The 11,495-nt window shown below is 39.9% G+C and overlaps 1 protein-coding gene across 3 annotated transcripts in view; it reads right to left on the reverse strand.

Moving 5' to 3' along the window:
• The window catches only part of ERICH2 (glutamate rich 2), an 86,915-nt gene extending 75,868 nt beyond the window's left edge, over window positions 1-11,047 (reverse strand). For all 3 annotated transcript variants that reach the window (XM_043993135.1, XM_043993133.1, XM_043993134.1), the window contains exons 1-2: window positions 10,485-11,047; window positions 10,335-10,380 (exon numbers count right to left, since the gene is read on the reverse strand). In XM_043993135.1, coding sequence (XP_043849070.1) covers window positions 10,335-10,380; window positions 10,485-10,492 — 54 coding nt within the window. In that variant the 5' untranslated portion in view covers window positions 10,493-11,047. The remainder of the gene's footprint in view (window positions 1-10,334; window positions 10,381-10,484) is intronic.
• Window positions 11,048-11,495: the final 448 nt, after the last annotated feature.

An 11,495-nucleotide genomic window follows, 5' to 3' on the forward strand; every position in this document is an offset into this window, starting at 1 on the left:
TATACAGGATATAAAAGGTACAGTCATTGTCCTGAGGGGCCTCAGAGTTTAGTTGGGCAAAATAAGCTTCACATATATAACATAAAGAACCATTAACCAATAGGTATTTATTAAGTACTTATTCTATGCTAGGTAGGCAGCTGATTGCATAGTGGATAGAGCACTGGCCCTGGAGTCAAGAGGACCTGAGTTCAAATCTGGCCTCAGACAGTTGACTTGATACTAGCTGTGTGACCCTGGGAAAGTTACTTAAACCCAGGGGGCAGCTAGGTGGTACAGTGGATAAAGCGCTGGCCCTGGATTCAGGAGGACCTGAGTTCAAATCTGAACTCAGACACTTGACACTTACTAGCTGTGTGACCTTGGGCAAGTCACTTAAGGCTCATTGCTCTGCCCCCCCACCAAAAGTTACTTAAACCCAATTGCCTCAAACATCCAGGGCCGTCTCCAGAAGTCCTGATGTATATCTTGCCACTGGACCCAGGTGGCTCCAGAGTAGAGAGTGAGGCTGGTGACTTTGCACAGTCCTCCCTCACTTAAATCCAATGCATTGCAGGTCATGATAATCTGTCATGATCCTCTTCCAGAATGAAGGACAAAGAACAATATGTCAGGCTGGGGATAGAAATAAAAATGTAAGATGGTCCCTCAAAGAGCTTACATTCTACTAGAAAACAATTTAGATCAACATATTAAATCCTGGATTGTGTGCTATAGACAACTAGTAGAGAAGCTCATTTATTTTTGTTTGCTTTTGAAGAAAATATCAAGATCACCTGGAGACAGATTTCCTATAAAAACTGCTGGTTATTTCTGCTGCTATAATAGAAGTTTAAGAAACTCATTCCTTATCCTTCATAGGGGGCCTTCAGAACAGTATATGTCTACCAACTATTTAGAATGCCAGATTTTATTGTGTGAGAAATGTGGAACAATAGAAAAAAGGACCAGACTTGGGAGTCACAAGACCTGAGTTCAAATCTTGACTCTACTACTTATTACCTTGTGTGGCCTTGGGCAAGGTAGGTAGGTACCAAGCATTTATTAAGCACTTACTATATGCCACAAACTATGCTGAGTATCTAGGATACAAATGGAAGCAAAGAGACAGTCCCTTCAAGGAGCTCACATTTTAATGGGAGAAGAAAATAGACAAAAGGGAGAGGGAGGCTACGAAGCCATAGTGGCAAAGTTCTTATAGTCAAAAGCAGGGCCAGGATGGGGAATGAAGCCACGGTCCCTAAAATGGAGGTCTCAAAAAGAACTGACCATCGGGAGGAGGGGGCTGGAATGGCAGAAGGATATTGTCAGGTAAGAAGATCCAAGGTGCCACGGGAAGGTTCAGGGTGAGAGGGCAGCTGAGTCACGACAGCATCAGAAGCCGTCAGGTGGGAAATGAAACATAGCAGGCCTGGGTAAAAAAAAAAAATCACTTTACTCCCTGGGCCTCAGTTTTGTTGTTTATAAAAGGTGAGGTTAGGACCAGATGACCTTTAAGTTTCCTTCCAACTCTAAATCTGAGGCTTTAATCTTATGAAATCTGTTTATAGAATTCATTGTTGTTCTGTTGAGTAAGTACATCTGGCTTCTCACTTCTAACCTGTTTCACTTCCCCATCAGCCGACCTATTTCTCTTCCTCAAGGAAAAGAAGGCCCTTTATGGCTGGGTTCCAGACAGAACCCATGAATTCAACTTGAAATTGCTTTCTTTGAAGGTATCTGATATGCTAGACTAAGCCATCATGGCTCTTCAACAACCTGAATGGATAGCTAACTTTCAAGAATTTAAAAAAAGATTATTTATTCAACAATAAATGTCAAGGCTGAAAAGATGAAAATTAACAGAGATAAATGTGAAGTCCTACGCTTGGGTTCAAAAACAATAACAACAATGTCACAAGCAGAAGATGAAATAGTTTGTGTGATAAAGATCTAGGGATTTTAGGAGACCACAAACTCAACGAGTCAACAGTATGACTAGAACCCAAAAAGCTGACCCCACATCAAACTTCATTAAGAGAGACAAACAGTCCAAAGGGAAATAATGCTGTTATCCCTTCTATATCATGATTTTCCCCATTGCGGTCTCAATATTTCGCAGGTCAGCATAAGACATTAAATAGGAATTTTATGGGAGTTTTGGAGGATGTCACAGACAACACCCAAAGGCCAGCATATGACAAAAAACGTTTAGAAACTCATAAAGGCATAAAATATATGTATAGTATTGTATAATATCAACATATTTTATCTTTTAATACTATAAACACCCCGAAAAAGAAAAAGAAAAAAATTCAGACTTCTTCTCTGGTACAAAAGGAGGGCCAAAAGATTTTACGTTGATTTTCCAGATTGAGGGGGCACCACACCCCTAACACCCACATGGGAGGGATAACTGTAGGCCTGCTTTACTCTGACCTGGAGCATCAGGGGTTCAATTCTGTGTGCCATATAATGCCAGGGAGAAGCTGGTGTTTGTCTAGAGGGTGATCAAGATGGAGAAGAAACTCGGGACCATGAGTCATGAGGTTCAGTTAAAAGAAGCAAGGATGTTCAGACTGGAGTAGATTCTTCAGAGACAAGAGAGCTTTCTTCAAGCATCTGAAAGGTTGTCCATGTGGAAAAGGGTTTATGTCTGTTTTCTACTTGGCCTTTCTTTGGTCCTTGTATTCATCTGTAGATCTCAAACCAACTACTATATATAATTTATTCTATAAGGCTTTAAACTCTTGACCCTAGAGAGAGCCTGGGGCCTGTATTCAAGGTCACAAAGCTAGAACATAAGTGAACAAAAAACCTCCCCAGTTAATATGCTTTTCTTCCAGATAGAGGTTATTAGATTATTAGTCAAAATAAGCCACTCTCTTCATTCCAGACCTGCCCATCTTACCTATTAGAAGTATTGACAAGAATCTCATAAGTCATATTCAGAAATGAAATATCTTTCTGTCATAGAGGAAGGGTTGATAAAGACACCCCTTAATCATCTGCTCTCTCCTAAATGCAGCTCAGATGATGAAATCACAGAAGGGACAAATAAAAAATCAAATGAAAGAAGAGAAAACATAAGGACTATAATCAAGACTAGACTTGAAAAAATGGATTGTTCATCAAAGGTAAGCTTTGGTACCCATTAGTGTAAAAGGGTGGTTTCATAATAAAGAGTTACAGCAAGTTAATGTCTTGCAGACTCAATGCCAACTTGTGTAAAATAAGTGACCAAAGCAAAAGATCTATTGCATCTTTAAAAATTTTTAAAGTTATAAAAAATCATAAAGCTTATTTTGTAATTTCATTTTAATTTGTGCCTAGTGATTTGCACATGACTGTAGAGTCTTGCCTTCCTAAAACTGAACTTGTAGAAGGCTCAGGCTGGCAATCAGTGTTATGCTCTATGGGGTCCCTCGAGTTGAGGTACACTAAGGCAGAACAGATATTGTCTTGAGGTTCAGTCTTCCATTGTTTGAACAGATGGTTGGGTTGTACACAAAATCTTCTTCACTGTTGGGGTCAGGCAGTCTGTATAATTAGAGGGTGATCTCCTTTACTAAGAGATAGCTGAGGTAAGTGTCTGTCAGTCTTTAAAGCTCCTCATCACGGAGTGCAGACCATTCACCTATAATGCAACAAGTGGACACATATACCTTTATAAGGGCCCTCATCAGTCTAGGCTTTTTTTGTAAAATGGCAAAATGCCCTGGCTTGCCATAGCAGGGTTGGAGATGAGACAAAGAAAAAACCTATGTTCAAAAGAAAGAAAAATGGTGCTAAAATTCTGAAAGATACGCTGTGGAATCTCCACGGGTTTTGGAGCTCCTATTTCCTTATCTGTAATGGGGTGATGCAGGTTGTAACGATTGGAATAACGCCACCTGCTGGATACTTACTGTAGAGGAGGTGGCGTTATTCCAATCGTTACAAGGTAGGACCTAGCTCACAGAATTGTGAAGTTCAAATGAGATAATAACATATGTAAAGCACTTTGCAAACCTTAAAGTAGCATGTAAATGTCAACTGTCCTTATTATTAAAACAAAATAACCCAAATAAAATTTAAAATGCTAACAAGAAAATCAAAATATCCAGGAAGTTGGTTGGAATCACCCCCTACTCTGGCCTGGTCAGACTATATCTGGGAGGGGTTCTAGTCTAATGTACTGTTATGGATGAGATCTCCAATGTTAAAAAAAAAATTGTCCAAAGTGATTTGGGGAGGAAATATTAGAGCTGGGATTGTAATCCAGTTCCTCTAATTACAAAGCCTGGACCCTGCTCTCAACTCAGTGCCCAGCCACCAGCTCCAAATTATTTCCTTCATGTCCTGTCCCACTGTAATTTCCCCCATTAGAAAGTAACATCCTTTTGGGGGCAGCTAGGTGGTACAGTGTATAAAGCACTGGCCCTGGATTCGGGAGGACCTGAGTTCAAATCTGGCCTCAGACACTTGATACTTACTAGCTGTGTGACCCTGAGCAAGTCACTTAACCCTCATTGCCCTGCAAAAAATTTTTAAAATTAAAAAAAAAAGAAGAAGATAATATTCTTCAGGGCAGGAATTGTCTTGCTTTCTGACATTTCCATCTCCAGAGTTGAACAGAGAGTCTGACATAGAATCACTTTAAAAATGCTTTATCTATATATTTGTCTATCTTTCCACTATGCCACTTGGGAATATTATGTTCATTTCTGAGTGTCACATTTTGGAAGGGCATTGATAATTTAATAAATATTTATTTTATTTGTTTTTTGGTTGTTGTTACATTTAACATTTAACATGTTACATTTAACATGTCTCACTTCTTCCCTCCTAACCCCACATTATAGAGGGCCAATATTTGATATAGATATATGTGGCACCCTACAAAATATATTCACATATATCAGTTCTCTCTGGATGTGAATAACATTTTCCTTATGAAAGATTTATGTCTTTCATAGTTGATTTGAATATACTACTCAGAATAGCTTAGTCATTCACAGTTACTCTTCAAACAATATTGCTGTTACTGTATACAATGTTCTCTTGGTTCTGCTATTTCATACAAGCCTTTCCATATTTTTCTAAAATCAACCTGATTATAATTTCTTGAAGTAAAATATATTCCATCACAATCATATACTACAACTTATTCAGCCATTCCCCAATCGATGAGCATCCCTTCAATTTCCATTTCTTTGCTATCATAAAGAGATCTGCTATAAGTATTTTAGAACTTATAGATTCTTTTCCTTTTTACCTGATAACATATCTACTAGTGGTATTGCTGGGTCAAAGGATATACAGAGTTATTTTTTAACTCTTTGGGCATAATTCAAAATTTCTCCCTAAAATGATTGGATCAGTTTACAATTCCACCAACAGTATTTTAGTGTCCCAACTTTTGAACATCCCCTCCAACATTTGTCATTTCCCCTTTTTGTCATTTTAGCCAATATCATAGGTGTATATCAGTTTTAATTTGCTGTGCATTTCTCTAATCAATAATGGTTTAGAGCATTTTTATATGCTTATATTTAGCTTTGATTTCTTCTTCCAAAAACTTCCTATTCATATCTTTTGATCACTTATCAGTTAGGAATGACTCATTCTTACAAATTTGATTCAGTTCTTGACATATTTGGGATATGAGGCCTTCATCTGAAAACCTGTCTATAATCTGCCCCCCCCCAATTTTCTTATTTCCTTCTCAAATTGGCTACATTGGTTCTATATGTATAAAAACTTTGTTTTAATTTAATGAGGTCAAAATTATCCATTTTATATCCCACAATGTTCTCTATCTCTTGTTTATTCATAAATTCTCCTAGCCATAAATCTGATAGGTAATATGTCCTATGCTTTTCTTATTTATATTCATTTTGACCTTATCTTGGTAAATGGTGTAAGATATTAGTTTATACTTAGTTTCTGCCAGACTGCTTTCCAGTTTTCCCAGCAATTGTTTTTTTTACCAAATAGTGAGTTGTTATCCTACTTAGATCTTTACATTATCAAACACAAGGTTACTGTAATCATTTACTACTGTGTGTTATATATCTACTCTACTCCACTGAGCCACCATTCTATTTCTTAGCCAGTACCATATAGTTTTTGGTTTTTTTTTTTTTTCGGTAAGGCAATTGGAGTTAAGTGACTTGCCCAGGGTCACTTAGCTAGTAAGTGTCAAGTGTCTTAGGCCAGATCTGAACTCAGGTACTCCTGAATCCAGGGCTGGTGCTTTATCCACTGTGCCACCTAGCTGCCCCCGTACCATATAGGTTTTTTGGTTTTTTTGGTTTTTTTTAGTGAGGCAATTGGGGTTAAGTGACTTGCCCAGGGTCACACAGCTAGTAAGTGTTAAGTGTCTGAGGCCGGATTTGAACTCAGGTACTCCTGACTTCAGGGCCAATGCTCTATCCACTGCGCCACCTAGCTGCCCCCGTACCATATAGTTTTGATAATTACTACCTTACAATACAGTTTAAGATCTGGAACTACTAAAACTCCTTCATATATATTATTGTTATTGTAATTATTATAATGTTACTATAATATTAATGATTATATCAATATTCCATATAATATACTGATTTCTCTTATATTCTTGCCCTTTTGTTTTTCCAAATGAATTTTGTTATTTTTCTAGCTCAATAAAATATTTTTGGTAGTTTAATTGTACTGGCACCAAATAAGTTGATTTGTAAAGATAGAATACTCATTTTGATTATATTGTCTTGACCCACTCATGTACAATTAATATTTCATCAATTATTTAAATCCTACCTTATTCGTATAAAATGTGTTTTATAATTATGTTCATATAGTTCCTGGGTTTGTCTTGGCAAGTATACTCCCAGGTATTAAAATACTATCTCTGTATAAAACATTTTTTATGGTTATTTTAAATGGGTTATCTCTGATGAACTCTTCTTCCAGGACTTTGTTGGGATTATATATAGAAATGCTGATGATCTTTGTGGATTTATTATATGTCAGTATTGATAATTTTAGCATCCAGAGGGTAATCAGGATGAAGGGCCTCACGGTCATGCCAGATGAGGGTAGATTGAAGGCACTGGGAGTATTTAGCCTGGAGAAGAGAATATTTGGGGGAAACAAGATACCTGATTATCTAAAAGGGCTATCACATGAAAGAGGGATTAAATTGATTCTACTTGCTCCTAGAAGACCCAAATATAAGCAAATGGAAACTACAGAGAGACTGATTTCATCTTAAGAATCAACTAACAATTAAAGCTAGCCAAATGTGGAATGGGTTGTCTCTAGAGGAAATGAAGGTGTTCACCTTCAGTAGAAGTCTTCAAGCATATGATCATTTGTCAAGTAGGTTAGGAAAGGGGCTCTGGTTCAGAATGGACAATAGTTGCTGCAGCTCCTTTCAACCTGGGGGGGCGGCTAGGTGGCGCAGTGGATAAAGCACCGGATAAAGCACCGGCCCTGGATTCAGGAGTATCTGAGTTCAAATCCGGCCTCAGACACTTGACACTTACTAGCTGTGTGACCCTGGGCAAGTCACTTAACCCCCATTGCCCCTCAAAAAAAAAAAACAAACCCCAAACCAAAACCAAAACCAAAACCAAACCAAACAAAACAAAACTGCCTGTCCTTTCAACCTGGGCTCTGTAAATCATCCTGTTGTATATATAGTAAAACCTTAATTAACCTATGCTTTAAGAAAAAAATGAGGACATTAAATTTTTAGCTGAAAGCCAAACACAAAGAAACAAGTTGTAGCAGGGACTTGTATTTTAAAGCAATTTCTAAAGAATGTCTGATCTTGGGACACACAGATTTCAGTCTCTTCCATCTCCAATGCTATATCATAGGATTCAATATTTCAAAAGAGTTGAATATAACTGTTGTGCGTACTCTCTATTAAAAAGACTGCAACTCCTCCATACCTTAGTGAACAGTTTCATGAGTTGCTATACTTAAAAAAAAAGAATTAACAACAATTAATAGTCACCTTTTTGGTGATCAGTTCCTTTGATCTTAGCTAGGCTGGTTCTCTGAGGGTAAACAAATAGTTCACAGACTACTTGAAACCTCTTGGGGTTGAGAGGACCCACCAAAGATATGTTTTTAATGCACAGACTTTTCAGAACCAAAGTTTACCTCTGTATTATAAGGATGAATCCAGGGTATGTCTTTGAAGTAGGTCCAATACTTTCCATTCTGCTTGCCTTTTAAAAACCCTTTATGGCTTGGCCTCAATATCTTTCCAACCTCATTATACATTATTGCTTTTGGTGATCTCTATGGGCTAGTCAAACTGGTTTTTCCTTACATATGGTGATCCATCTCCCACATCCCCATGCCTTTCCACTGGCCTCTCCATGCCTGAAATCTACTCCCTTCATCCTCACTTCTATCTTGTAGAATCCCTCACTTTCAAGACAGCTCAACTATCTCTTTCTGTATGAAGCTTTCCTGATCCTCCCTCAAATGTTAGTGCCCTTTCTCCCTAAGTTTTGTAGTTGTTTAGTCATTTTTTAGTCATGTCCAGTTACTCTTCATGACCCCCGTTGGGATTTTCTTGGCAAAGATAATGGAGTAGTTTCCCATTTCTTTCTCCAGTTCATTTTGCGGATGAGAAACTGAAGCAAAACAAGGTTAAATGACTTGCCCAGGGTCACAAAACTAGTAAGTGGCTGAGGCCATATTTGAATCCAGGTCTTCCTGACTCCAGGTCTAGTACTCATCCAGTATACCACCTAATTGCACCTTCTCCATAACTCCCTTGTATTTATTCTGCAGATACTTAAGTCAGCATGTAATTATGTATGTAAATGTTGTCTGCCTTGATGGAATGTGAACTGCTTGGGAGCAAAGATTGTTCCATTTTCTGATTTTGTGTCCCCAGCTCCTAACACAGAGCCTGGCAAACAGGAGTTAACTTAACAAGTGCTTCATTATTATCATAACATTCAAAATGATTCAGATACTTCAAAATGCTAAAATTTTTAAAAATCAGTTATATTCATGATGTTCTACTCTAAGACAAGAACAGTTAGATGAATTTACAATAAGGGTAGAAGATAAAAAATGGTCTTCTGGTCAACTCTCGATTAGCCAGAAAATTAGATTAGTCAGAAGACCTCAATTCTCTGGGCATCTGAGTTCATGGAATTTTTGCGCATGCCCCAAAGCGAAAGTTTAATTGAACTAAGAAGGAGAAAATGAATAGATTAGGGAAAACCAGGATGGGGAAATTCCCCCCACGTTTTCATATAGTCCACTCATACTAGGCACTTGGTTGGACGATATAGTTGGCTATTGTGAGTATACATAGAAAACAAAACATCATTCTAAAAAAGCAAGCACTAATTTTGCTGCTAGGAAGAATCCTCTAAATTCATTCAAAAGAAAACAGAAATCTGATCCCAATTGCTGATAAACACAAACCACCATCATCACCACCACCAATAATAAAGCCTACGAGGACTAGAGTTTAAGGGGTACAGATTAGTTTGCATAGCCAAACACCCACATCCTCTGTAGTATTATTTGGGTACAAGATTTACTCCAGTCCTGCAAAATAATTTGGATTCACCAGTCTATCAAGTGTTATTGGAAATAGTTTACAGTCTAAACAGGAGAAAATGATGTAGTTAAAGACAAAAGAGACAACGTCCAGTCACTGTGGTGTATTCTACAACATTGATAATGATCTATTTTTGGAAGAGACTATCAGATTTGGATTCACACAATTTGGATTTATGGAATTTAGGCAAGACACTTAACCTCTGAGACTCAGTTTCCTCTGTGGGGACCTATCTCAAAGGGAAATAGGTCACTTCCAGCCCTGAATCTCTATACTGGTGTGAGTGATCATCACTACTAACTTACCGATGGAATGGTCGGTGTGGATAGAAGGCTGCAGCTTTCAAGAATGTAGAACGTCGGTGTTATAGAACCAGAGTTTATTAGTGATGGAAGGGGCCTTGGAGACCATAGTCCCAAGCCCTTTCACTTTACAGATGGGGACACTGAGACCCAGAAAGACACGAAGAGAGGCCCTAGCACAGACTCTGAGGGAGCAAAGCTCCAGCCCGATGACTTCCAGCCCAAAGCTTTTTCATGAGTTAAAAGGAGGTGGGAGCTGACGGGGTGGAGGGCAGGCAGTGCCCTCTATCTTTGCCTGATGCTTCTAGGTGCGACCCACGGAGCGGGACGCCTAGCAAACAGAAGGCACTTCATAAATGCTTGTGAAACTGGATTGGTCTTTTTTTTTTTTTCTCTCACTTGATTATCACCAGAGTAAGGTTGGGGGTAGGGCTACGGGGGCAGGGAAGGGTGTAAAAAGCGACCCCCTGCTTCGGCTTCCCTCTTACCTTAGAAAGCACCGTCCTGGAAGCCCCGGAACATCGAGGCCCGTACCTACAGCGAGGGGAAGAGAAGGTTGAGGGATAAGCAGCAGAGTCAACAAGAGGGGATAAAGAGGGCGAGGGGAGAGGGGATCCCGGCTCCTCGGCTCCTCTTACCTGCTCATCGTCCTCTCTCCAGTCGCCAAAGTGCCGCCCACTCAAGAGAAGAAATGACCGACTGACCCACAGACAGTGTCCCCCGCCCTGCTCTCCGAGCCCAGCCAGAGAAACACTGAGCACCCCCTTCCAAGGCTGCCTCGTTCCCTAGGCAACCGCCGCGTTCCACCAGCGAGCCCCGCCCATTGGGGACGGCAGGGGGAGGGGCGAGGGGGAGAACCCCCGAAAGGAAGAGGAGGGGAGAAACCCGAGGGGTTGGGGAGAAAGGAGAAATGGACAAAATAAATGGGGGGAAGAGAGAAAACGTGAAGGGAGGAAACACTTAAGGGGCCACGAAGAGGAAAGAAACAAGAGGCAAGAGATCAGGGGGAGGAGGAAAAGAGAAAGGGAAGGGGAGAAAATATGGGGAGGGGTTTGTCGAAGGAGAAACTGGGTTGGAGAGGAGAAAACGGGAAGCAAAGAGAAGAAAATAGAAATTAAGCACTTAGCGGGAAAGAAAACAGGGAAGAGGAGGGGTAGATAATAGGGAAAGGGGAGGAGGAAGCAGGCGGCGGGGGCTAGGGGGAAGAATAAAAAAGAGAGGACGGAGAGGAGGGAAGGAGGAGGAGAAAAGAAGAAGGAGGAAACGGGATGGGGAGGAGAGAAGGAGGAATAAATAAAGGGGAGGGGAGAGAGAAAATGAGTGGAAGGCAGTACTGAAGGGATCATTAGATTTGCAGTGACAGGACCTTGGAAACCATCTAATCCAATCCTTTCATTATTTTAACAATGAGGAAACAGACCTAGAGAAATAGTGTCCTGTCCCAGGTCATACAGGTAGTAAAAGGAAGAGTCTAGATTCAGACTCACATTACCTGGCTACAGACACCTGGCTCTTTCAAACGCGGCTACCCAGAAAGTAAAGGAAAGCCTGGTAGATCTGGGAAGGGGGTCTGACCGAAAGCAGAAGGGAAAAGAGACAGAGGGGCACAGTGCCTGGCACATAGGAACCACTTAATACATGTGACTGAG

This window comes from Dromiciops gliroides, chromosome 3 (assembly GCF_019393635.1).
Source record: "Dromiciops gliroides isolate mDroGli1 chromosome 3, mDroGli1.pri, whole genome shotgun sequence".
Taxonomy (NCBI): domain Eukaryota; kingdom Metazoa; phylum Chordata; class Mammalia; order Microbiotheria; family Microbiotheriidae; genus Dromiciops; species Dromiciops gliroides.